At 43.7% G+C, this 27,807-nt stretch overlaps 2 protein-coding genes across 10 annotated transcripts; both read right to left on the bottom strand.

Moving 5' to 3' along the window:
* Window positions 1-570: 570 nt before the first annotated feature.
* TYSND1 (trypsin like peroxisomal matrix peptidase 1) lies at window positions 571-9,758 on the bottom strand. 4 transcript variants are annotated; one of them, XM_036998973.2, is made up of 5 exons: window positions 7,324-9,758; window positions 5,937-6,001; window positions 5,198-5,328; window positions 3,979-4,164; window positions 571-1,443 (listed from the first exon to the last, which is right to left on the bottom strand). In XM_036998973.2, the coding sequence occupies exons 1-5, from the start codon at window positions 8,191-8,193 to the stop codon at window positions 1,226-1,228; spliced, it is 1,470 nt and encodes a 489-aa protein (XP_036854868.2). In that variant the 5' UTR covers window positions 8,194-9,758; the 3' UTR covers window positions 571-1,225. The 4 variants fall into 4 exon arrangements, 3 of the variants coding, with proteins under 3 accessions (XP_036854868.2, XP_036854866.2, XP_036854867.2); XM_036998971.2 differs by lacking the exon at window positions 5,937-6,001 and having other exon boundaries at window positions 7,028-9,312; XR_005056170.2 differs by lacking the exon at window positions 5,937-6,001 and having other exon boundaries at window positions 1,425-1,443; window positions 3,979-4,075; window positions 7,028-9,758.
* A 155-nt stretch (window positions 9,759-9,913) lies between these two features.
* SAR1A (secretion associated Ras related GTPase 1A) lies at window positions 9,914-23,515 on the bottom strand. 6 transcript variants are annotated; one of them, XM_017646246.3, is made up of 7 exons: window positions 23,376-23,515; window positions 19,810-19,883; window positions 19,563-19,682; window positions 19,069-19,134; window positions 16,441-16,544; window positions 13,513-13,644; window positions 9,914-12,324 (listed from the first exon to the last, which is right to left on the bottom strand). In XM_017646246.3, the coding sequence occupies exons 2-7, from the start codon at window positions 19,865-19,867 to the stop codon at window positions 12,208-12,210; spliced, it is 597 nt and encodes a 198-aa protein (XP_017501735.1). In that variant the 5' UTR covers window positions 19,868-19,883; window positions 23,376-23,515; the 3' UTR covers window positions 9,914-12,207. The 6 variants fall into 6 exon arrangements, with proteins under 6 accessions (XP_017501735.1, XP_073097010.1, XP_073097011.1 ...); XM_073240909.1 differs by having other exon boundaries at window positions 19,544-19,682; window positions 23,376-23,477; XM_073240910.1 differs by having other exon boundaries at window positions 19,544-19,682; window positions 23,358-23,376.
* Window positions 23,516-27,807: the final 4,292 nt, after the last annotated feature.

The following is a 27,807-nucleotide window of genomic DNA, read 5'->3' as shown; positions in this document are numbered from 1 at the left end:
AAGCTAATTTTGCCCTCTTGACCCATTTCTAATCTGCAAAGGGAAGAACCATCACAGAAGTGTTTTATGGTTGCCCAGAGGCGGCACTCAGCAAATAGGTGCTAGAAACGAAGTACTCCTAGTGATTCTCTCTGCTTAGAATTACCCCCAAGTCATCCCCACTGGCATTCAACCTATCAATGATTGAACCATCATTTCTTCAGGGCCTGCAGGTGCAAGGCCCTGGGCACACAGTGTATGTTTCTAATGTACAGGGCTGGTCTTAGCTCCTAGGGCCTCATTTACTTTTGAATTCCCCAGCTCCCACTCACCCTAGGGCCTAGCACATCCCAGGCACTCTGCAAACACTTCCTGCTGGGCCAGGACCACCATCTTCCAGAATCTGCAAGCCCCACGCAGCGCTGACTGGCACTATGACCAGCTATCAGGACAAGTCTGGCTCCAAACTATCACCTAAGATCAGACCCTGCCAAGAAAGCAGGACAGAAGAGATGTATTTCTGTGCCTGGTGCTTTTCTATTCCTGATTCAACCCCCACAAAGAAAGAAAAGAATCTGATATATAGAAGTATAGAGGTTCTTCCATATGTCCTATTTATTCCCAAACCTCAACCAGACACATTCTACCCAACAGCCCTGAGGCCCATTTCATGGGCTGGAAAATGAAGGCACAGTGTCAGAATGCCCCTGTAGACCAGCAACCCCTGACATGACCCAGGAGTCCGGACTCTCGGGGCTGCCCCTCCCTGTAGGTCTAATAGAACAAGATGCTCTTTGCCTTGTCTCTGGACTTCACAGCTGGCCTTCTCTGCGGAGGTTTTCTGAATAGCCCCCAAGCCCAGTGAAGCAGCTGCTCCAGACCACCAGCAGCCATCAGGAGATGGAACAGATTAGAAACCAGGGCCAGCCCTGCCTTCCAGCCAGTATGTGCCTGTCAGAACCAGGGCTGTGGTGCAGTTGTACTGGGCTCCCCAGAAGGGGACATAACAACAGCTGAGTCTACTACCAGGGGCAGAGAGAGTAGGGGCTCAGGAAATGCCCTGAAACAGGCTGCTAGGTTGGAGACACAAAGAGAAGTTTGATGCAGACTCCAGAGCTGAACCAGATGGGTGGTGAAGGGGAGGCAGCCCAGCTGGGGTGTGCCATGCCAGGGTCTTGAGACTTCCAGCCTTGGCACTGCCTGGGCATAAAATGGTTGTTCTTCTTTCCAGAGGAGCAACACAGCCTCAAAGCTTACTCCGTGGAGCCTCTGCCAGGGGCCGCTGCAGCCGCCACACCACCCTCACTGGCTCGGTGGCCTGGTCCAGCTCGCGGAGGCTGCCCAGGTCGCCCGTCTGGCTGTACCGCTGCAGGGCTGGCTGGAGCACTGTGATGGGAATGCTGAAGTTCAGGTGGGGGTAGGTGGCCCCTGTGTTATTGTCCCGGGTGTTGCTAGCAACGATGCCTGTTGAGGAGGCAGAGAGGAAAAGAGGGTGTGAGCCAGATGAGAAGGGAGGGCCATCACCATCCCGTAGGCCCTAGAACACTTGGGAGCTTGGAGCCACCTCACAGGGACAGTTGCTGTGTTCCCTTCATGGATGCTGGATCCCCACACCCAAGTCCCCCCTCCCAGCTTTACTTTCTCCTTAATACTATCAGTGTCTAACACACTACGATTCACTTAATTTGTTATCTTTCTCTCCAACTAGCATCAGCTCCATGACAGGGCTTTTGCGTTTTGTCCATGCAGTCTCCCCAGCACCTAGCACCGAGTGGGCCCTCAACAAGCACTGCTAAGGAATGAATAAATGCATCAGACCCACAGACAAGTTCTTCTCGGCCTGCTCAGTGTATGTGTCTGCATGTACATACCTTGTTTTCAGACAATCTCAGACTTACAGAAGCATTGCCAAAATGGTATATAGAGTTCCTACACACCTTTCATCCAGCTTTTCCTTATGTCACCATAAAACCAAGAAATTCACTTTGGGACACTGCTATTAACTAAAGTACAGAACTCATTTGGACTTCCCCAGGGTTCCCATTCATGCTTTTTGTCCCAGGATCCAATTCAGGGTCCCACACAGCATTTAGTTGTCACGTGTCCTAAGTTTCCTCCAATCTGGATCGCTTCTCCGGTCTTTCCTTATCTTTCATGGCCTTGCCACTTTGAGGAGTACAGGTCGGTTATTCTGCAGAATGTCCCTCCATCTGGATTTTCTCACGGTAAGGTTCAACTTATATAATACTGAGGAGAGTACCACAGAAGCAACATGTCCTCAGCACATCACATTGGGAGGTATATGAGGTCTTTAAGCATTACTTGTGACATTAACCTTGCTCACTTGGCTAAGGTAGAATCTGCCAGATTTCTCTACTGCAGACTTACTATTTTCCCCTTTGTAAGTCCTAAATATTTTTGGATTATGCAAGTATCTTCTACTTAAACTTTAGGATCCACCGGTAGGTCCTATCTGTAGCAATTCCTACTGTGGTGACCTAACAGTGATTTTCTATTTCCCTCATTTCTTCTATACTTATTAATTGGAATTCTTCTGAAAGGAAGAGCTTTCACTTGTCTCCATTTTAAAATGTATTATTCACTCGTATGTTTATATCAGTGTGGACATGCAGTCATCCTTTTCTTTGGGTAGCAATCTAACATTATTGCTACTTGTTTTGCAGCTCAAGTTTGTTCAAATGGGAGCTTCTTAACGTTGGCTCTTGGTTCTTTCAGCAACTGACATGCTTAAAACCTTGCTGTTGTTATTGGTAGCATCTCCTTCCTTTACAACATCCCAAGGAGCTCCAGGTTCATCTTGAATTTTCCCTGTCCCAGCCCTGGAATCAATAAGTTTCTAGTTCCTTTATTAGAGAATGGCTCTTAGAAACCAAGACCTAGGCTCTCGTTGTGCTCACTGCAACTGTGGTGTCTCTGCATGGAGCCCCTCTCAGCATACAGAGCTAGGAGATACATGTATCTGTATATATACATATATATTTAAAAGCCAACCAGTATATGGGGGGAAAATGGAATGCAGACTATGATAAATGGATCTAACTGTACCACCCATGAAACACACAACCACACTAAAGGGGAAGAAGAGAGGAGCTGACCTAAGAACCTTCAGGAAACAGTGTTTTGAATGGACACATTAATGTTAAAGACAAAAAGAAGTGTACACACCCAAACACTGTACTCTAGATGGTAAATGTGATTCTCACAGGGGTGTGGGTTAGGAATATGAAAGTACTTAATTTGTATAATCTAGTTGAAGAAGTAACTCCCATTGTAGCTAGCAAGAGCAAGACAAGGCTTCTCACTACAGGAGAAAGCAGCCAGAAATAAGAGAAGAAGGACCTTTTGTGCTGGACTGCAGCTGGAGGTGTCCATATAGACTCACAGTTGGCCTTTTTTTTCTAATAAACTGGTTTAAGACCTGAATTACCAACAAATTTTAATTGAATGACTTAACAACCACACATAAAAGAAGGCAGAGGGGGAGGCTCACAGCTTCTTATGAAAAACTGGAGAATCAGCCAGCATTAGGCCCACAGAGGCACAATGTGCTGGAGCTGAATGTTCACCCTAGTTCAGCCTTGACCCTCTACTCCCTGCTGTCTTTGCTTACTCATTCACTCACTTTACCTGGCCAGCCTCTGCAGGCTTTTGAGTTTGCAACCCTTGAGCTAATCCACTCCTGAGTTTCACAGGTCAAATTAAGATTGGCTTACCTAAAGTGGTGCAGTGTCTTAGTGAAAGAGAAGGGACCAGAACTCGGATCTCTTCCCTCCTAGCTCAGCATCCACCCCATTCCAACCTCAGGAACACACAGCCTGAACACCACAGCTACTACTTCCCAGGCATAATAAGGCCCACTACTTTCCAAAGGTGGCTTCCAGAAGGTGGCTCCTAGGTCTGGTCACTGAGCATTCACTGGAAGGGGCTGAGGCTCTAGCAAAGGGAAGAAGGCTGGGAGAGGGTCAAGGAATTAGTTACCCAGAAGATCCCCTGAGCTGGTGGAGAAGAGGGGTCCCCCACTGGAGCCACCATGCACGGCACACGTGGTCTGGAGCATCACTGGCGTATTATCCACCTGCACCACAGCCGATAAGATGCCTGAGGTCACTGAGGGCCCGCAGGCCTGGCCGAAGACACCGAAGCCCACCACACTGACAGTCTCACCTGCCAGGGAGGGAAGCAGGGTGAAGTGGGGGAGCCTCCTCTAACAGGACTCGCGTTCCCTAACCCCATCCCTGCCCTCTCAAACTTCCAAACCCTCTCTGCCCTTTGAGTTTCCACTCAGATCCTCCTGCCCCCAGAGAGCTTTCCAGAGCTCCCCACAAGAAGAGGAGAGGACCTCCACTGAGCTCCCGGCACTGGATCTGCTAACCACTCAGCATCAGGCTGTTCTCCAGCCCTCATTCCCCTGCTGCACAGGGGAGTCACTTTTTAGGGTTCCTAGCCACTAGCCAGGTGCTCAGTAAAGGTCTGTGGAATTAACATCCATCTCCTCTTGGGACTATGAAGTCTCTTGGTGAAAAAAAAAAAAAAGGTAAGGATTACAAAGCAGCCACCAACCCCATTTACCAAGTGCTCTGAACACACAGGATATGGGCTAAGTGTTTTATAGGCAATATCTCACCCATTCTTCACAACACCTAGGAGTAGGCAGCATTAGCTCCATTTTACAGATATGGAAACTGAGGCAGCAACCATTACCTGCCCAAAGACACTGGGCTAGTAAGTGACAGAAGAGATGACAACGTGCAGTCTTTGTCATAACAGCACACTGCATCCACAAAGGCCTCTGCTACTTCTGTGGCAGTACCACAAAGCCTTTTACTCAAATAATGCCACTTTTCCTCCAAAGTGCAACACCTCTCTGACCAGCCTGCAATGTAAGCCCCAAGGCTTGGCACTTCCAAGGCCACAGGAAAGTAGCGTGCTTTTCCCTCTGCCAGGGATTCCACCTGCCCCCTCCCCCCCACGACCTTGGGCATGCTGGGCACAAGCAGGGAAGCCTCCAAGAGCAACTCCAGGTAACCAGGATGACTTTAGGCCAGCTTGACGCCACCCTGACTCCACCCTTACTTCAGCAGGGAGGGGGAAGGCAGCTGGCTTAGGGGACTGGCCCCCTCATCAACAGGGTTAGAGTACCCAACATTGCTTTTCCTTCCTGGGGTCTGCCCAGACCAGAAGGCCCTTTGTCCTTTACCTTCATGGAAATGCTCAGCAGGCACAGGTGTGGGGACACCGCCCAGGTCCTCCTCCAGGCTCACCACTGCTATGTCATAGGGAGATGTCTCCTGGGTGGCAAATACCACATGTCCCCAGATCGTAGCACTCCTGTGAGCAAGGGAAACAAAATGCAGGCTAGCTTTCTGATCTTTTAGCACTGAGAGGAAGCAAGATGAGTGACAGTAAAAGTTGTGGACTTGGGAGTCAAAAAACTCTAATGTCAGCCCTGAAATACAGTAGGCAGGCAACCCTGGGTGTGTCTTAGTTTTTCTATGGTGTTTCCAAACATGCTTTCCAATGTAGAGTACTTCTCTGTAATGCTTCCTGCACTTCACCATGATCATAAACACCTGACACCTAGTGAGCACTGTGGGCCAGGCCTGGTAATATGTTCTAGCATTTCATTTAGTCCTCACAGCAGCCCTGTGAACTATACACTGGCATTATCTACACTTTAGATAGTGCATTTGAGACCCAGAGAGATTGAGTAACTTCCCCAAGGTCCACAGTAAGTGGCCAGGGCAAACCAGTGTTTCCCTTCACTGCCTCATCTGATACCAACAATCCTGTCAGTTCATAGGGCATGATATGATTTCACCCCTCTCAGTCTCTGTTTACATAAATGCTAGGACTTCTATTGCTCTATGTGCCAGGCTCTGTTTCAAGATTATATGTCAGCTCATGCTGAGGCAACTTAGACAAATTAAGTGACTTGCCCAAGATCACACAGGGGCTTCCTGTTAACACACAGCAGGGGTAGCTTCCAGATCTGGTGGGTTCCCTAGGAGCAAGAGTATCGGGGTTGCAGAAACAGCAAGTAATTGGGAACCACATACACACACAAGAAAATTCTCATCATCAGTTTTCCATAAAGGCACAGCTGTCCTGTTGGCCAGCAAGGACCTCTATGACAAAGCCAGGCTGAGTTAACATCAAAAATTCAGTAGAGGGATTTAGAAGGGCCTGGGCCACAAGGCTAAGGCTGAGCTAGACACAGGACCAGAATTAACACCAAAGTGCTATATTGCTTTGGCCTAAATTAAGTACCTGGGACTCCAGAGTGAAAGCAGAACATATACTAGAGAACCAAGCCAGGAGGCCCAAGACTGCTATCCCTACTATCAGAGAAAGTGGAAGGAAAGGAGGCCAACTGTGCTTTTTCCTGCAGAGAGGGAAAAAATGACCATCTGCTGTCCCAGCCTGGTTCCAGATCACCCGAAGATTCTTCAAAACATATCTATTTGCCCAGGCCCCACTCCCATATTCTAACTGGTAAAACCCCACATCCGTAATTTTGATCCAGCCTGTAAGTTCTGGTTAAGATCTAAGAGATCAAGTAACAGTTCCCTTTTATTAGGCCAACAGGGCAGCACCCTGGGTCCCTGGGACTTCACTACCACTTTCAGGGAAGAGAGGACAGGGTTAGGAGGTCTCCTCTCAAAGGACTTAGAGGTGTGTGGGTGCAAGACTGTGAGACAGAGAAATGGCCCAAAAGGAATCCAGACTGGGAGGTGGAGCTCCACAGTCCAGGATGCTGGGATGCCCCAGAGATCCCAAATCTGGTGTTTCCTGTTATCTTGCCCAAGCCCCATTCACCCCCTACCAGAGGCCCTGAAACCCCCCACCTCCCGCACTGGGGCCTCCGGGAGCCAAAGATGAGGAGAGGGTCCCAGGTCTCTATGTGCACTACACTACTAAAGCATCAGCTTGACACCAGAAGGCCTCCCTAACCCTCAGGATTATGACCTGAGGCCCAGACTTGAGACCTGGTGAGGGGGCAGAGTGGGGGCAACCTTGGGGGCCTTACTTGGCGGAGGCGGAGCGCACCAAGACCCTAGCAGCCTCCCGAGGGGCCACATGCCGGCAGGTCACTACGAGGTGGGGTGCCACAGCCACTCCTGACCCCCATATAGTGCCACACTCCACTAGCACCGCCGTGGCTGCCCAAAGGGGCCCGGGGTCTCGGAGAGGCACACCCCATGGGGCACCCAGCTCCTGAGGCAGGAGGGCGGCCAGGGCAGCGGTATCGGGGCGCAGGCGGCCGAGTGCGGCTCTGGCGGCACGGAGCAGAGGGGCTGCAGCGCACAGCAGCGTAAGGCCCACCCATTCGCGGGCCTTCCAGCAGAGGGGCGCCGCCACGAGGGCCACGAGCGCCCCGGCGGGCCGGGCCGCAAACACTCCGCCGCCCTCGGTGCCCGGCAGGCAGCGCGCGTCGGTGAGCAGCAGCGGGCCGGTCGCGTTGCTGAGCACTCCGCGGCTGAGCGTGTTGAGAAAGATGTCCGGGCAGAAGGTCCCGAACGGAGAGCCGCAGGCCAGCAGCGGCGCGCCCTTGGGCACGGCCCCGAGAGGCGCCACGGCCACGGCCGGCCCGCACTCCTCGGCCGCCTCCTCCGGGCCGCGCTGCACGCGCAGCAGAGCGAACCAGCCCAGCGCTCTCAGTTGATCCTCCTCGTCGTCTTCCGACACCTCCTCGTCTGACACCGCGCTTGCGAAGCGCCACTGTTCGGCTGCCTCGCCCCCGAAGAGGAGCGCGAAGTGGGCCCGGAAGGCCGGGCAGCTCAGCAGCAGCAGCAGCTCTGCGGGGCGCGGGGGCCGCAGCGGCCGCCCGCGGGCCGGGCTGGGCGGGCCGGGCTCCAGGCCGGCGCACTGGGGCGAGCACAGCCCGCGGCGGCCCCGCTCCGCGCGGCCTGCGGGACTCACGGCCGTTGGGCCCCACTGCACTCTCAGGCGCAGGTCGTCTCCGCAGCTGCCCCCGGGCAGGAAGGCGGCGCCGGCCGCAGTCAGCACGCCGCTGCCAGCCCGCAGGAAGGGGGTGAAGATGCCCCCATGGCACAGCACCAGGCCAGGGCTGCGGCTCAGGATCACCCCGCTGCAGCTCCACGGGCCCGCCTCGGGCTGCCCGGCCCGGGAAGCGCTCACCACACAGCCCGCCTGCTCGGCTGCCCTTGTGGTGGGCCCCCACTGTCGCCCCATGGCCTCCGGAGAAGCGCACCGGGGCTTCCCCGAGAACTAGGAAACGAGCGGGAGCCCTGACCGAAGCTGGCAGAGCCCACGCAGAGCCACCGAGCCGTAAGCAGGAGGTGCTGGCACTGACTCAGGCCTTCCTCGTGCTCCCGATTGGCCGGGCTTGGGGCCGAGCCCTGATTGGCTGCTGCGGCTGACCGCCCACCCTTACCCACACCCTCACCCTCTCGCCGTTTTTCCAGGCCACCTGCGGGACGGAGAGAGCGGAGCAGCCCGGAGGCTGACCTGGGAGAGCTGTCGTGTGGCTTTACTGGGAGATGGGGCGGTGGGGGAACAAAGGGAGACCTTTGTTCGTTGGTCTGCAGCAAATAGAAGTGAGCGCCGACGTGGCTAGAACTTACCCAGGCCTTGACAGAACCTGTCCGCTTCCGTCCGGGTCAATTGGCCTCTGACCCCTGGGACATCGACACAAAGAAATCCTTGGCAAATTCAGTTTGAAATTTCTTGAGTAAACCCTACATCAGTCCACCAGGGGGCACTTGGCTCACAAGATAACATCTTGGGCCCTTTTATGCCAATGCCCCACACATCTCAGGGAAACTGGGCTTGCTTAAAATTTAAAAAGTGCACTTTAAAACTGATGAGCAGCTGAAGTCAAAGTTTTAGTTAAACAACACTGCATTTTGGAGTTTGCACACTGCACAAAATGACATGACCATCACCCAGGACTTATCTAGGTCAGGGGCCAAATTCATTTTCCGTAAAGGGCCCGGCACAGTTCAGATTTTGAGGACCATACACAAATACTCAACTCTGCAGTTGTAATATGCAAAAGCTAAAGGAATGGCGTGGCTGTGTCCAATAAAACTTGATGGATATTGAAATTTAAATTTCATATAATTTTCATGTCACAAAATAGCATTCTTTTTTCTCACAGGTCACACAAAAACAGGCAATAGGTCAGACTTGGACAGGCCATGAACCATACTGTGCCATCCTGATTTAAGCTAATATAAAACGTCCCTGCTTTTCCAAAGAAGCATCCCTAAGGTCAAAGCAGCAAGAACAAGTACAGTTTTTTTTTGCAGGAAGGGGAAGGGTGATTCAGGATATCCCTAAAGCAGTCAACACAAGCTAGACATTTTATGAAGCTCTTTTTATCACTATCACTAAAAATACACATTCATTTTTAATAAGATTATTTCATATGTCAATAATGAAAAAATACTAAATTACTACTTAAATACACAAACTCTGTCCCATTTTTGAGTAAAACCAATGCTGCTTGGTGGATCCCCAGCACAATACAGGGCAATCCCAAACAATGCTGCCAGAGGCACAAACCTGTTTAAGAATGGGAAACTATCCAGGATAGTATGAAGCAGGACTGAAGTTAGCAGTCTCTCATATTAGGCACTGTCCTAGTCTTGCCAACATGTTGATGAGATTTTGTTCAAGTCTGCCATGTCCATCCCATTGTAGAGACAAGCACCACTCCTGGGACCACTGCATGTTCCAAGGCTCTCCAACAGTACAACTTATTACTTCTAGTGTAGTATGTCAACTGGCCTAGCCTCTTCTTTCTTCCTGGCAGCAAAATTTGAAGTCTCTCACATCCACTGTATTTCTTCCCATAAGAAAGAACTTTTGCTCTCTGCTCCCCAACAATAAATGTCATATGTTCAAACTCATAATAAACCAATGCCAAAAAAAAAAAAGGAATGAGATAACAAGTTTAACTTTTTATTAAAATGCTTAGGATACAGATTGACTGTCTTCTGTAAATGACTGAAATAGGACATAAATGCACTCTGATAAAACGGAATGAAAAGTATCAATTCATGGAGTTCTGTACAAAAGCTCTGATCTTCACTGTTAGGGGCCAAGCTCCTCACAGCAGCTTCTTTCCACTGTTTTACTATAGGAACAGTGTTTTCTGTGGGGCAAGAAATAGGCTAGTGCCAGCTGACTTTTGAATCTCCTCTTTCTCCAGTAGCCAAAATAAGCCACTTTCACAAAGAGCTGCCCTGTGTAGAATCCAGTTTTCTAGGCTGCTACAAAGTGATTAGGGACAAATAGGAAAAAGCACAAAACCAAGAAAACTAACTTGGAAGCCATCATACTTCTCATGTCTCTGGATAAAGAAGTATGGGTTACCTCTAGCCAAAGGAAATTAAGAGTATGCAAATTACCTACCTAGTTCATCCACCGTTAGATTTGTTCACTTAATGCTTTAACCCCTTTCCAAACTAAAAATTTTGTCTTAATTCAGCTATGCTTGCTAATGAATGAAAAGCATGCTCTTCCCAGGTTTATACTTCATTGAGCCTCTGCGTTTGGTGCCTTGCAGTGAAAAAGTCTGTTTTCCCAACAGGTCAGTACTGAAGACTAACAATGAGACATCCAACTAAAGAACAATACCCTCACCCCCAGAATGTTATCCACACTTCCCCTACCCTCACATTAGAAGCAAGAGTCCACTGAATTTAGTTCAATCCTCTGTAAATAAACACCATCATCACAATTTGCAAATTTGAGGAAATTCAATTTTGAGGAAATTACCTCTAATCTTCATTTAAAATGAAGACATACTCCCATCTTATCTCTTATTCTTTTATCTTTTACTACAAGGGTAGAATATTGGTTAAGATCATAAAATCCAATTTCAAACATGCATTAAGGAATGCTATAAAAATAATCCTTATCATACTACAGGGGGATTCTGAGGCTTTTATACTAGGTCCTTACTGACAAGTGATACTGGCTCAAAAGGAATACTCTACACAAAGATTTTGGACTAGAGTTTCTCCAGCTTATTTCTGGAATGAAGAAAGGCAACTGTATACCAAAAAAAAAAAAAAAAAAAACTGGAAAAGCTACAGATGTTAACCTTTACATACCAAAAAAAATTGATTTTCAATTAAAAAACAGAGCTCATAAACAGTCCGAGAGATCAAATTCTGCAAATGGAAACTTTAAAGCCCAGAGTAAATTTTTCCCCGATTCAAATTCCACAAGTACCAAACTTCTAAGCTCTCAACTCAGAGGATTAAGAGCCCTTAAGCTATTAACTTTGTGACTTTCCTATTCAGAAAAATTTCCCCTAGAATCTGTGCAAAAGTAACTGAGACACACCTGCAGTATATGACAACATGGGAGATGTTCTCAACTCTTATGAGGTGAAAGTCACTTTTATAACTAGAGATGAAAAAGATGCTGCAGGGAGAAATGAAGTTTCATGGCAGTATAAACGTAAAGAAATGTGTAACTGTATAAGTAAAATAACAGCAACAACAACCGAGTCCATAATTAACCCCCCTTCTCTGTGAACAATCCACTCTTAACACGCTCCGTGGTGTGGAACGACCCTAGCTTACCACAGTGGGAAACTGCTGCAACTGCAAGGCTAGGGTTCTGCCCTTCCCAAATTCTCTGTGCATGAGGCAGTGCCACCTATTACAGTGCAGGTGGAGAGACGGGAGCACTTCTCTCACCAACCTGCTCAGCAAGAGTAAGTTTACTTGACTGAGCTCTGGCCTCCAATGTGTGTGCATAATTTTATTATGAAGTATCTAAAAGCCATTCACTAAGTTAAAAAAAAAAGTATAGGAAACTCTGGACCAAGTAAATTGTGAACTTAGTTATTAGTTGGGACACCAATTACATTAACAACACTTTCTTTAAAAAATAGAATCACTTTCTTTTGAAATCAACCACAGTGGTGAGACGTGTTTTTCTTTTCAGGTGCCCCATGATGGCACACAGCTCTCCCCGGCAAATCCTGCCAGCTTCCAAGTCCCGGGATGCTGACCTGCACCAGCACATGGGGCAGCATTACCTCCCAACAGTGTGGAGAAGAGCACATGTCACCACTGGGCGATGAGAGAGCTGACAGAGACTCTTGGCTTCTCAACGCCACACATGGTTGGAGAGCTTTCCTTGTCCTATTAGAAAAGTTCATGAGGAAGCTGTGAATAGGATCAGTCCAGAGAAGTAAAACTCTTTATTTTCACTGTCCAAACATCAGTCAATATACTGGGAAAGCCAGCGGAAGCCCTCGCCGTAGCCTTGCCTCTTGAGCACACTGCACATGAACACTTCCATGGGACGGGCATTCAGCTCCTTCAGGGTCACGTTCCCCTAAGAAGGCAAAACCAAGAAAAGGCCTGTGAGTGTCTCCCCGGTGGGAAAGTTTGCAAGGGTGGTCACAAACATTACTTCCTCCATTTCTCAAAAGCAAATCTAGTAGGGATTAACCACAGTTATATAGGAGGGCTTCATGCTTTCAGGACAGAATAAGCTGCACAGTTCTACTTCCAGCTTATCTCTGTGAAGAGCTCTTTGAACACCCCAACATTTATCTGGAAAGTTATGACAGCAAGCCAACAAAAAGGCCCCTGGGACCCACAGAACCAGCAAACTCTTTAGTGAACAAAAGAAATCCGGGACTTTTTAGAAGTAAGGATCTCTCATTAACACAAACATTCAGAAACATACACTAGTAACAGGTTACATGGTAGAAATTAAGAATTCATGTGTGCGTCACACACATGGAGAAGAGGAGACACTAAATTAAAGGGAGCATTTTTAGAAATAGATAACCAAGAAGAGGCAAGACTAAGGCACCATATTTAACACTCAGAAAGTCATCACAGATCCCAGAAAAGGAAAAATTTTAAGATTAAATATGCCAAAACCCCAACTGAAAGACCAGGATTCCTATTTAATTATAGCTGATCTATAATTTCTCTCTCATAAGCACACTTTTCTACAATAGAATTCTCCTTCCAGCTACTGGGCTGGAACTCAGGTTCTATTCCTGGTTTTATCACTGCTGTACAGACCTGAACAAATCACTCTCAGAGTTTTCTCATCTTCAAAATGGGGATAACAGTCCTACCTCCCTCAGCAAGGAGCACTGAGGATAACCCAGTGCTCTGATTTGAATGCTTGATAAGTAACATAAAAAGTCACTCCTCATAACCTGAACTCCAGTCCAAAAAGCAGTGATTTTTGGCTAAGAAGGGCTCTTTTCAAGAGATTTCTCAAAACTGGATTTGAAAGATGGTTACAAAATTTTATAAATTTTAAGTCCACTTTTTCTGATTTCCTTCATCCTTACATTTCTGAGGAAAATCTCATTTCACAGAAAACATGTAAAAACAGAACATGCTTCTATCTTCAGAGTCTACAAATTACCCATAGTAACACAAATCCTAAACCCAGTTAAACTTTTGAAAGACAAGTAACAGCTAGATAGCAAAACATGAATGGTTTAAAAGCTGTGATTTTCCTTTATAATATGTCCTCTGAAGATTTTTCTCTTACCTTTCCTGTGGTCTGTCCATAAAGCCCAAATATCTCACGGAGTTTTTCTTCACTGATTGCATCTGTCCTGTCAATTTTGTTACCCAAAATAAGTATTGGCACATTGGATATTGTTTCATCAGTCATTAAAGCCTAAAGACAAAATTTTTTTAAAGTGAGGAACATTAAGTGAGGAATCTATAAAAGTCCACCAGATAAGGAAAACAACTTTGACGTTCACTTGTCTACAAGGTACCAAATACAAGTGAAAATCAGGTCATCTTTATACCAGAGTAATTAACTAAAAGTTAATCTTGACATTATATAATACTTTTAACATTAGGTAAAAAGCCCTTAAAAATTACCTTGAAACTAAGTAAAAATCCCCTATTGGCTTCAGACTAATTGCAACTTGACACTGTGGCTATTTACAAGGCAGCAGAATTGTTCCAACCTTAACTCTGAGCTAAATCACTCAGCCAGACCATCCTTAGGTTATCCACGAAGTACAGTCTTAGGAGAATGAGTGCTCTGGCTAGAGCCTCAAACATGACTATGGGAACTCCCCAAGTGTGCACTGAGTGCTTGATGTGTGCCAAGAGCTATCTTGGGTGCTGAGAGGGCTACAAAAGGAAGAGTAAGACAAATCTCTGGGACATATCCCTAAAGGGATCTTCACTCTGTGGTCATACATCTGTTGACAAAGCAAGCCAAGTGGATGGTTAAGTGTCACTATGGAGGGGGACAGATTATAAATAATAAAAGACATTCAGGCAAGTAAAATGGCAATGTGGGTTTGAGGAAAAGTCGGAGCAAAGATATGGAACCTAAATTGGGCACTGAAGGAGGGAAAGGATTTAAACAGCAGGAAGGAAGAAGGAAGAAAATAAGCAATGGCTTTAGAGTGGGGGAAGAATTCAGAAAACTACATAGAGTAGCCTGGCTGGATCAAAGCACTTACGGTCATGTATAGTAAGTACGATGGGAAAGGATGACCAACATTATGGTGCCAGTTTAACAAGGTCGCTGCAGTTGACCCTAAAGACTCCAAATCCAGAAATTATTGGATAGAATATATACTTCTGTACAATGAATCTAAATAGTATCCATCTGTGGTGCTCATGTAAGAGACGATAATCTAGCCTAAAATGGCATCACACAATGAATAGCGTAGGAGGCATTTTGGAGAAAGAAGTGAAGAGACTGACATCCAAAGAATAAGACAGACAAAAGAGGAGTCAAAGCTGGCAGAGATTTCAAGTCTGGGAATCCAGTTCTCACTGACAGGAAAAGCTAGGAAAGGAAAGCAGTGTAGAAGGGATGAAGCAGGATATCCTTTGACCATCTTAAGTTCCCGGAAATGTTACACAAAATCAGAGGAAGGCTGTCATTCATTCATTAATATTAACAAAGTGGCAACTACGTGTCCGATGCTTTGCTTTGTGTAGGGGTTTGCCAAGAAATAAGACAAGGTCCCTACCATCTAAGTTCACAGTCTGGTGGGAACAACCTAAGAAAACTTACAGACTCTGATAAGGTGGAGAGTCTTACTGTCTGAGAGGTCATCGAGAGCTTTCTACATGTGGTCATACCTGAACTCTAAGATCTCTTTAACAACATTTTGAAATTTAACTTCAAGAAGGGGTAAAGGGCAAGGGGAGAAAGCCAGGCAGGGATAGCGACTTCTGCATAATCAAGGAAGGACAAAGTGTTCTCACTGTTAAGAATGTAGTTCAAGGGAAGCAAGAGAAAATAAGCTGAAGAAATAAACAAAGAAAAGATCATTAAAGATATTTTGTGCTATGTAGAAGATGTGGATTTTATCCCAAAGGTGATAGAGATCAAGTAAAGGGTATTAAGTAGGGCAATGACAAGGCTGAGAAAGTTCCTTCTAGCATTACAGTACAGGGCAGGATGGTGGTAAAATCTACAGCAAAAGTAGTGGTAGGGAGGATCATTGGTAGGTAGAGTTGTCTAGCAGGTATGAGGCTGGAGGTCAAGAGTGGTTTAAAACAAGAGAAATCCATTTGGGAGTTGCTGGCATGTGGGTGGCAGATAAAGGAATGGCAGTAGCCTGGACCAACCTGGGACAAAGTATATTCCCTGGGGACACCAAGATTTAAGGGCTAAGCATGGGAACAGGTGCTTGTGAAAGACTCTGAGAATTATCAGCCAGAGAGAGCACCAAAACCAAGATGTAAAGGGGAGCTCAAAGAAAGTGGTCAGAGCCAAGAGATAAAGAGGATTGCCCTATAGGTGATTCTACATAAGACCAGAGCTGTATATTCAAGAAACATACACATAAACTTGAAACAGGTTCAAATTGCTAGGAACAGAATGCAGAGAGTTATAAATCAAAGAGAAAGAAGAGACTTGGGATGAAGCAGTTTTTTTATAATAAAGGCAACGTTATAAAAACTGTCAAGCCAAAAATTCAATGTTAAGAAAGGAGAAAACTTGAATCAAGTCCTTAATAGAATCAAATGCTGCACATGACCAAAAGTGACGACTGAGAACAGATTGTTAAGGTCTGACAAGTCATTCAGTACAAGGGTGGGCATGCACAACCTGAGAATGCAGATTCAAAAATGTAAAGAACTCTAATATCTCTTTGAAGATTTCAGTATTCCAACACTTCATAAAGAGTGACCACACAGGATACAAGAAAGGGAAAGACATTAATTATGCTAGGAAAACTGGCATACATTGGGGAGTGTCCTGGGAAAACTGGACATAGTCACCCTATGATAGATATAAACAAAGTTATTTTACTCAAGTTCCAGCTGAGTTTCCTTAGCATATTTGAAAGCCATGCCTTAGATTTCAGAACACTTGCTCCCTGTAACTAGGATTTTCATCAAATGTTATCTGGAATGATTAAGTATTGGCACTACTGAGCTACATTCCTTAAAGAAAAAGAAGCCAAGAAAGAGAAAAATATAAACCTACATTAAGCTCAACTTTGGATTCCATGAGGCGAGGATGATCTGCACAATCCACCAGAAAGACAATCCCATTAATTGCTGGGAGATAATTTTTCCAAACCCGACGTGCTAAAAGACAAAGTTTGTGGTTCTATCAATAAAAAAAACATCTATTTTGAAACAAACTAATGGTCTACAAAGTGGGCAAATCTTGGTCATGTTTCAATAGCACTAAACTCCATATGGATTCTCCAAGTCCTAGCCATTATTAAGTCAAAACGAAGTCTGACTTTTGAACTAAGTCTGATTTTTTTTAATTGAAAAATCAAGGTTTTCTGCCTGATTTTCTGAAAAAATGCAACATCTGGCATCCCATGTCTACCTACCCACAAGCCAATAATCATATGGACCTGAGCTGCTCCTTCAACATGATGTCTGGGCTCCCCAGTTTGCCAGTTTCCACCACTCCCTAGTCTTACACCAGTTGATTTCACCCACTTAAATAACCTACCTTGCCCCTGAGTCCATTTTAGTTTGCAACCTTTGAGTTAACATATCGTGACACAAATTACTGTCCACATAACTTTAGTCCCAAAGTCAGTTCCTAACTAACCAATGTGTAAGTGTACTGACACACTCACCTGCCTCAGCCCTCAGGGATACTGAGCCTGACAGGTGACCGATGATTTCAGGCCAATTACCTCAGTCTCCTGTATTTAACCCAGTGTGCCCTGTTACTTTTATTGTTTATGACATGAAGTGCTAATGGTTTGGAAAGCAATGCTTTAATTATAATTTTTAAGCCATTCTTTTCCAGTCCTTTCAATGGGATAAATACTGAAGCATCTATATCAAACAGTCAAAAATGGTTATCTCTGAAGAGTGAGACTGGGAAAGACAGGTTGGGGGAATTTTCACTTTTACTTTCCATGTTTATATACTGATTGTAGTATACTGAGTTTGTTACATGGAGCCTGGACTACTTCTGTAAGTTAGATTTTTGAAGTTATAAAAAAAGAAAGAAAAGAAAAGGAACTTCTAATTGTATAGCAGTTTAGTAGCTTCTGTAAAACAGTAGCTAAGTTACTATGAAAAAATAGTTAAGTAAACGCTCCTCAAATATATATACATAAACACATTTCCTTTCTTACCTCTATCAAAACCTGAAAGCTAATTTATCGCACTAAATTAACACACAATTCCTAGTTTAGGTGTCTAAAAAAACACCTACACATTCTGCATTCTCCAGATGGTCTTGGTTCTGCCTATATATGTATTATCACCGAATTTAAATTTGTAAGCCGTTACAAATCCTTTTGAAACTGAAAAGATACCATACACCCCTCCCTACCCAAATGAAAACAATACAAGCTCATTATAGAAAAAAGGGAACAGGATAACCTATAATTCTTCACCAAAACACATCTACTGCTGATGTTTTTATAAACTGTCTTTTAATCTCTTTTCTGCACAAGTATTTTATGTGTTGTGATTATATTGCATATATGACTTTGTAGGAAATAAATATTAAATGAATTAAATAAATGTGATATGTTAATGAAATCACTGACTATAAAATCATTTGGGTCACTTCTCAGCCTACTGACTAAAATTATTTGGCTGAATTAACATTACCACTATTTTACTTTTTTAACTATACTTTTGAAAAACTGCATTAGATTCAACCTAATACGATCTTCAAAAAGGAAACTTCTCAACTCAATTAAGTAACAAATAAGTAAATTTGACATAATTCCAACAGTTTTTTTCTACCTTCCCAGAAAATTTATTCCCACATCTTAAATGTTACTTCTAGGCCTACTCTTGCCAAATGTAAAGTGAGTGTCCATTAGAAAAAGATGCCCCAATTTGTGTATCTTTAAAACACATACAAGACTCCTGATAAGAATCTGGGAACTAAACCTGAGTTTGGCAAAACTGAGTTAAGGCAGAAAGCACTGAGAACAATGTTGAAGACAATGTTCCACCACCTGCCCCAAATGTATAGAATATACAAACTATCAATTTAGAGTGGTCTCAAATAGTCACTACAAGCTTTGACAATGCACCTTTTGAAATTATGTACAAATAATGACAATTTCCTATATAGTTACACTCCACTAAATAAAGGATATAAGAGAAAGATGATTAAATTTGATAAGTGATAGTATACTGGACCTTGTTCAAGAGGAACCCAATAAAGCAGGTTATTGAGACAATTAAGAAAAAAGAAATATATACTATAGAGTAGATAAAAATAAAACTTCCTGGGTTTGGTAAACTATTATGATTATATAAGGGAATATTCTTATCCTTAGGAAATATGCATCAAAGAATTAAGGAGTAAAAGAGCAAGATGAACTAAAAAATGTTTCAGGAAAAATAAATATTAATATATATTATATAGAGAGGGAGACATACATCTGGGCAAAAGGTATAAAGAAATGGAATTCTCTGTTCAACTTTTAACAAGTTTGAAATTATTTATATATAATAAGTGAATAAAATAACTTTATTATAGTAGTAAGATCTCAGTGCTAAGTATAAGCAATCTAAAAGGTAAAATGACACAGTGCTTAAAAAAAATAAAAAGAGGGGCACAAAATGAACCATAAGCCAATACCATCTTTTCACTGAATCATCCATCTCTTACCTTGCTCATGCCCACCAAGATCAAAAGTTGTAAAAGTCATTCCAGCAATTGTCAGCTCTTCTGATGCTGAAAAATTGTCAAAGTAAAGAAATAAGAGTCTCATCCAACAAGGCCCAGCTAGCAGTGTAAGCCAACAGAAATGCATACTTTAATGAAGTTTTCATCTTGTAAAGAAAAGGTTACAAGGGCAGCAAAACATTCTTAAATTATTCTAAAAAGCCCAGTTTCCTTTTCTCCAAAGTGTGTGCTGCTTCTTTAGAAGCACATATGAGAGATGTGTCTCTTTACAGGACTAATGAGGACAGACAGTGATGAAGTTCCAGAGGTTTAGATTTATGAGTATGTGACCTGTGTGTGTCATAGAGGGTATGTTTTCAAGTGAGCTTTTTTGGGACCTGAGTAATGAAAGAAAACCACATCAACTGGGGATTCATCCTCCAACCCTGACATTGACCTTCAAATGGCAAAAGATCACCTGGTATTTTCAAACCTACTCGGATGTAATGTTGGAACGTGTTGGCCCAATCTGTCATCTTTGAGCATGTGTAGAAGAGTGGTTTTGCCTGCATTGTCCAAACCCAAGAATACAAGCTTTCCAGATTTCTTGTAGAGTCCTAAAAGAGAAAAAAACTTTGACATAATTTTGCCCTCCACATATACCAAAGGGTGCTTGTATTTAAATTGTTGGAGGAAATGTACAAAGTTTGACACTTATGATATATTTCAAGGAAACGGCTTTACCTAGAAACTGGAGCACACTGCTGAAGCCATTGTAGATCCACTCAAAGATGAAAGACATTATTAATGCTTACTACCTGTATGAAATAAGAAAGTGGCAAACATTAGCTTTCTGAATGTTAGCACAGTTCTAGGGAAGTTAGCCCTCATTCCCTAGCCCTGATGCAAATGTATAGTCCCATGTTTTAGGGTGTAAGAAAGCAAAGGATTTTGCAGACAGGAAGGAAGTTTCTGAGGTACTCAGAACTGCACAAATTCCTGGTTTTCTGAACAGTTTTCAATCTATGAAAGAGAACTAGGAGTTAAAGATACACTTTCCACTTTTACTAAGTGACTCACTCCTCCAGGCAGCTGCTCATTCACATTCCCTAGATATACCACTGCTGTCTACCAGTTAGCAAAATCTCTAGGAAATCAGTCCCATCAAAAATCTGGATCAAAATGTCACATTGATGCACTAAGCAGAAAATAAGAATGAAAGACACATATTAACCTGAATGAAAATCATATTAACCCATCCTTGTAAACAGCTATAAAAAACAAAGTCACCAAAATCCTATTGGTTGGCACAATTGGCCCTGCTACATTTACCAATGCTATTTTTTCTTATTTAGTATTTGTTCAGCCCCCACCCCTTGCATCTTAACTTGAAAAAAGAGTCAATACCACTGTTTTGGAGAGCTATGAAGAAATGAGAATCCTTTCATAATGTGAACAATCAAGCTTAACCCATTTTACAAATATGGATTTTCTTTAAATATGAATACTAACTCAGGGCATAGCAGTAGGTTCCTAGCCAGACATATACCTTAATTAGTAGTGATATTAACACCACTTTTCCCACTGCTTCCCATAGGGAAAAAAAACAAAAGATGACCCAAAGCTAAAAGGTCTACATACAGTGGTAATAACCAAGAGTACTGGTGACTGAATGAAGTTAAGAAGGTAGGATCTAAAGCCAGTGGTGGATGTTAAGGTTTTTCAAAGTCAACATTTTCTGGTCACACTGAACTTTTGTCTCAGTATCTCAGATTTATACAGAAAAAAGGACAATTACTCCATTTTCACTCCTCTTCTGTCAATAAGAGCATCTGAACACAAGGGTTTTTATTAGATGTGACCAACCACTATCAAACAAAACTTTCACTAAGTTTTTGTTTTTTAAAAAAGTAAACAAAAGTTTAGTTATTTTTACTAGTGGCCTCTAAAAGTTATCCACAAAAACCTACCTATAGTCTTCATTCAAAGAATGCTAAATGAAGAAGTTGAAAAAGGGAGGGGGTATATTTTAAATTTCCTTTTCGTCCAATTACTAGGAGTTTTTAAAATCAGACCTATGGCCTGACCTATAAACTTTAGGGACTGCATAATGCTTATTTTCTATGGCTCTTACCATGCAGGGCCAAATAAAGTTTGGGAGCTTGGGTAGGAGTGAAGACTGAGGGCAAAAGCTTTTATAGAGAGATAATAAATGAGGGTTTCTGTCCTTTTCATAACATCAAAATATGTTTTGGCAGAAAGACCACATTTAGTGTGATAAATAATAGTTTTGTCTGGAAATTCAGTCTATACTCTAAAAAGTTCAATTACTTAAGTATATTTACAAAGCTCCTTTGCTTAAGTTTCCATAGTAGGGTAAGTAAAAGAACAACGTTCCTCTTGTCTGCAAACCCCACAACCAGTTATCCTTCCCTACTTTTCTCAGTCTACTACTCAGACCCACTCTGATCACTCCTTTAGAACCTAACATATATTTATTTGTACTACACTGGTTTGCAGTCAGTACTTTACAGACTCTTTGTAAAGTTTTAGAAGTATTCATCATTTTAGAAGTATTCCCAATAAGACAAATGCTCTGAAGGTGACAAGGGAAAACTTACTTTCAAGGAATTTTTCATGGAAAGTGAACAACTTTGATTTTCCAATTTATTTTTCCTTGACATTCCTGCTTTAAAAGTCCTATACTTCTTCCTCCACAACGATCTATTGAGTGTGCTTGAAAAAACTCTTAAGATGACGTTAAAAAATAATAAAAAAACTTATTGGACCCAAAGAGTTGCACTGTATTGCCACCCAAATTAAGGAAATGACTTTTATGGCCTCTTCATCTTTGAGATTTTAGGATTTGTACCCCTTCATGAGTAGTTTTACAGTGCTTACAGCGCCTGCACACACATCTCATTTCACCCTCAAACCAACCCTACCCAGAAGGCATCCTTGGCTTCAATAACAAGATGAGGATGCTAACACTCACGTTAGCTGGCTTAGCCAACACTGCTCAGCTGAAAAGGTGACAATACCAGGACTTAAACACTCCTCTTATTGTCAAAGACAAGCTCTTCCTGTTAATATATAAAAGTCAAATCCAAATTACAATACTGCTTTTAAAGAGATATAACTCCCTTTAATCCACCAACCACAAAGATGATCATGTTAGAAAGTTTTTCTTCCTTACAATCCATTACATCTTTTGAATGATATATTAATAACTAGCATTCTATTTTCTATCTTTGATCCACGCTACAATCTTATGGTCCTTAACCACAAATAGAGTACTCTTATAAGAGTTAAGGGCTCTAAACTACCAACAAAAACATTGCCGAAGTACCCAAAACTAAAATTTGCAAATGTCAGGACTAATTCAAATAAAAGGAAACTAGGCTGATGATCATTAGCCATTAAGAATCTATGCATGACTTCTTATACAAACTCAAAACTCAGAGCAACACTGACACACAATTCCACACAGATTTGGGGTAACAGGAGACCGGCTTTTAACTACGAAACTGCTTAGCTGCAGAGTAAATATCAAAGGTGAACTCCACTGCAAAGCTCCATAACCCCGCGGTCACAACCTAAGCAGATTGAGGTAAAAAAGAAAGAAGACAAGAGCAAGGGAGAATTAGTGCCTACCCTAACAAGTATAATCCTGACCTCTCGACTAGAATCGTGAAGATACCATTAACCCATACCAAATGCATACGAAGGCTATTTTCTACTCACTTAAGAGGGGGGGAAAAAGCGAGGGGGGAAGGAGAAAATACGGGGTTCGACCCTAGATACCAGACAACACAGAGCCTGAAGGGGAGGAGGGAGTCCTGGACTAGGAGCCAGGAGAACGAGTTCCAACCCTCACACTTGCTGTCTTTGGGGCCTTGGCCAATTCACTGTTCCTTGGCGAGCCTAGTCCCCGAGTTTGTAAAACAAGGATAATCAAGGTCTCCCACCCACCCCACCGAGGGCTGTGAGGCTCTTCCGAAACAGGGTATGCGAAACCGTTTCGTAAACTGGAGCGCACAGTAGAAACAAGAAAACTGTTATCCCGCCCAGCACTGCAAAACCCCCAGCGGAATGCAGATCGACCCAATACCCTAGAGCATAGCAGGAGACGGAGCAGACCCGGTCTTGTCGGCCCGTCCCCGCCCAGACCAGCCCCGCGGCCCCACAGAACCGCCTGCGTGTCACTTCCCCCCACAACCCCCCCCTGCGCCGGCCTCCGTCCCGACACTCCCCGCCGTCGGCCCCAGCCCCTCCGGCCCCGGCTGCCTCACCGCGGCCCCCTGACTCACAGCGCTAAACGTTCCTCCGGCGGCGGCGGGCGGCCTCGACCCTCCCTCAGCGCACACAGCCCAACAGCACCCGGGACCGCCAGCCACTCGCCGGATATACGTAACAACCCCTCCCCCCGGGACTTCCGGGCATGTGCTCGGCCCCGCCCCTTCCTAGCGTCACGGCGCTCTGCAACCCCGGCGCCGCGCTACCAGTAACTCCGGCCGCGGAAGGGCGGTCCTCAGGCGTGACGAGCGCTCGGGAGCTGGCCCGGCCTGGCCTCGCCTCCTCCCATACCTAGAGCAGGACGAATGATACGTGGCAGAGCCGCTGCTCGGATGGTGGGTGTGAGTCCTTGAGTCTCGCGATGGACCCAGATGCTTGGCCTCGCAGCTTCTAATCCTGCCGCTTTCCCAAACGCGCGGGGAAAAATCAGGCATGGCGATCAACGGTTAGACAAGATTCTTGGAAAGACGAGTCAAACATGAAAGCCCTCGACCTAACGTGGATCCCGGCAAGCTTTTTTGCTTTAAGTCACATGTCTCTATGATAGCCTGTGTTTTAGAAGAACAGCAAATACCCATTACGCACTTATATTCCAGGCAGTACACTGAATATTTTGCATGCCTCATCTCATTTGATCTCATTACAGTTCTATGAAGCAGATAGTATTATCACCAATTTACAAATGGGAGAGACGAACCTAAGAACAGTCTAGTAACCCAGTGACTGTAATGGGGTATGTGGGGGGACTTGATAATAGGGGGAGTCTAGTAACCATAATGTTCAAGTAATTGTACATTAACGATATCAAAATAATAAATAAACAAACAGTCTAGTAACCAAGCCCAATTACATATGCTTGGAAGTGGCCAAACACGTTGCCTGCTACTATGCTGTCCTTCACGTGCATTTCTCATTCTGAGGACAGCCCTCTGAGACTGGTATTATTACTCCAATTATACAGACAAGAAAACTGAGTCAAATGGAAAGATGAATGATATTTTTGGATGATATTTTGGATCAATATCATAAAGATCTCAATTCTCCTTAAATAAAATTATAAATTTAACGTAATTACTATAAAAGTACTAATAGGATTATCAGGTTATATATGTGTTTTTTAAACCACCCTATTTGTTCTTAAAATAAATAGGGGAAAATAAACAAGACTAGCTAGGAAACAGTTTCTGAAAAAGAACAAGGAGCAGGGACACTAGCACTATCAGATAGTACAGATCCTCAGTAATAACATGGTTTGGTACTAGAAACAGGCCCCAATACATGCAGAAATAATATTAAAGTGGCACCTGGCAATGCCAGCACATCAGAGGGGGCTGGATGGGCAAGCTCATGACCACTCCTGCTCCCTTCACTCTGTGTGCCTTCTGCATCATGTCTCATTCCTGCCAGACATAGAAAGGAGTAGGGCCATGTTTTGAGGCTTCCCACCAGCTTTTCCTAAACCAAAGAACTGTCCATAGGGTTTGAAACCCTAGTGTGTGCACCCTGGAGTTGGAGGGCTGCCCCAATACAAGTCCCCTAATGCTTTGGATTACTGGCCCTCATAGAACCCTGGCTGCTGGGGGGTGACTGGTGTGGGACAAACTACAAGGGTTTAGTTCACAGAAGTATTTTACCAGAAACATTTCCTTTGTTAATTGTTTACGACCAAGTTGGCCTCTGGAGTTCCAGGTAGGGTGATCCAGTTTGCCCAGGACCACCAGTTTTAAAACCCAAACTCCTGTACCATGGGAACCACCTCAGTCTCTATTCCTGGGTAAAGTGGACTAGACAAATCCTCCTGCCTAAGCAATCAGGTGACTCAAACTAGTCTTCTTAAGCAGGGAAATGTCCCAGAAACTCTATTTCTACCTGCTGTCCAGGGGGAAAAGAAGTTTTGATGGGAATGAAATGCCACTGTACAAGCAGAGTTGGGGGATTTAGGGTATGATGTCCTTTGCAGCTAGGGTTATGGATGGTTTGGATTTGCAACACATGTATGTCTTAAAAGTCTAGTCATTGTTAAAATGTTTCAGATGGTTAAAAAAGTCTGCTCATGGAAGTTACAGGCCAAAAGTACAGTTGATGTAAAGATGCATCTGTTCACATTACAGAGTTAGCCAAATACCCACAACCTACAATACTGATACTAGTAGTCTAAATTAATAATAATTTCTAATTTACAAGCATTAGTTAAGATCTCTAGCCAATTCAAGAAGCATTGAGGATGCAAAACAGTAAAGCTGTATTTTCTCATATTGCAGAAATCCCAACTACTGTCAAGGAGAAAAGCTTCTTGACATTGGTCTTGACAATGATTTGCATGTGGCACCAAAAGCACAAGCAACAAAAGCAAAAATCAGTAGGTGGAACTACATCAAACTTAAAAGCATCAAAAGAAACAATAAAATAAAAAGACAACCTACAGAATGGGAGAAAATATTTGCAAATCACATATCTGATAAGGAGTTAATAGCCAAAATATTTGAAGAACCCTATAACTCAATCACAAAAAAAACACAACTGACTAAAAAAATGGGCAGATGAACTGAATATACATTTTCCCAGAGAATACATACATATGGCCAACATTTACATGAAAAGGGGCTTGACATCAATAGTCAACAGGAAAATGCAAATAAAACCATAATGAGATACTACCTCACTCCTGTTAGAATGCTACCATCAAAAACATCAGAAATAGCAAGTGTTGGTGAGGATGTAGAGAAAAGGGAACCCATGTGCACTATTGGTAGGAATGTAAATGGTACAGCCATGATGGGAAACAGTATGAAGTTTACTAAAAAAAATTTAAAATAGAGTTGCCATATGACCCAGCAATCACATTTCTGGGCATATATCCAAAATAAATTACATCAATACCTTGAGATATCTGTACTCTCATGTTCACTGAAACATTATTTACAACAGCCAAGATATGGAAACAACCTAAGTGTCCATCAATAAATGAATGGATAAAGATCGGATCTATATTTACAATGGAATATTATTCAGCCACGAGAAAGAAGGAAATCCTGCCATTTGCAACAACAATGGATGAAACTAGAGGACATTATGCTAAGTGAAATAAATCAGCAAAAGGCTAAGTGAAATAAGAGAAAGACAAAGTGCTCACAAACGGGAGCATTATAGTTGCTCTGTTGCCATGGTAGACATTTGCTGGATTAGCTCATGATAATTACATTACAACCCACTGAGCAATCTTTTACTGATCTATGAGATTTATGACAAGAGCAGTGTTTTCAAACTTCAAGGTATGTGAGAATTACCCAGGGAACTGGTTAAAAATTAGATTCCAGGGCACAGCTCTTCTCAGTTCTAATTCAGCAGGATAGATATGGAGAATATATATATATTTTTTTTTTAAATATCTGAGTGATTCAATACTGGTGGTTAAGGGATCACTGGATCACTGGAAGAGAGGATTTTAGGAAAATAATTCAAAAATTTAAAAACCATTTAAAAAGCACAGAAGCCTATAAAGTAGGAGAAAACTTCCAGGACCCCACTTCTCCCATGCTAAAATCTACATGCCCACCGCTCTGAGATACTCACTGTTAACTGTAGTTTGCTCTTTATGTCCCCCAAAATTGTCTAAACCCACCCAAACAAATCTGTTAATGAATCTCTTTCTCCCCATGCTCCCTTTGTGAAAAACACAAGTAGGATCACAGGACACATTAGGGGTTGGCAGACATTTAGAGTCAAATAGTAAACATCTTTGGCTTTGTAGGCCATATGGTCTCTGTCCCAACTACTAAACTGTCCACTGTAGTTCAGAGGCAACCAGAGAAATTCATAAGTGAAGGGTGTGGCTGTGTTCCAATAAAATTTTATTTACCCACCAGGCAATAGGCAGAGATTTGGCCCCCAGGTCATAGCTGGCTCCTAAAGAGTGCTACAACTCTTTTTTTTTTTTCACAGAACAACCATTTATTATCTCACACATTTCTGTGGGTTGATGGGGCTCCAGCTGGGCAGTTTTTGCTTGTCCGTCTTGGTGTCACTTGTGCATTTGCAGTCAGATAGACAGTGGCTGGGGCTGGGGTCCTGGAGGCTCAGTTGGGCTGGAACCTCCAAACAGCTGGCATCTGTACTTACATGTCTGGTGCCTTGGTGTTCTTCCACATGACCTTTCTCTCTGCATGGTGTCCCAGGGCCTTTCCACACATCCTTTCTCTTTGGGGTATACAGCTCTCTCTTTTTCACTTACATATTTTGAAGATATTTGTCATATCAGTCCATGCAGTGACTTAATTCTTTAGCTGCTATGTGGTACGGATGATATAGTTAGCCATTCCTCAACTGGACAGATCTTTCTCCAGGCTTTACTATACTGAGCAAAGCTGCCATATAGTATATGCTTGGTTGGCTATTCTTAGTTAACCAGAATGAATTCTTAAAGTAGAATTGCTGACTCAGAGGGTA

The sequence above is a fragment of the Manis javanica genome, chromosome 7 (genome assembly GCF_040802235.1).
Source record: "Manis javanica isolate MJ-LG chromosome 7, MJ_LKY, whole genome shotgun sequence".
In the NCBI taxonomy this organism is placed as follows: Eukaryota; Metazoa; Chordata; class Mammalia; order Pholidota; family Manidae; genus Manis; species Manis javanica.
Note: the sequence above shows the minus strand (reverse complement) of the source record. Positions and strands in the feature narration are given on the sequence as shown.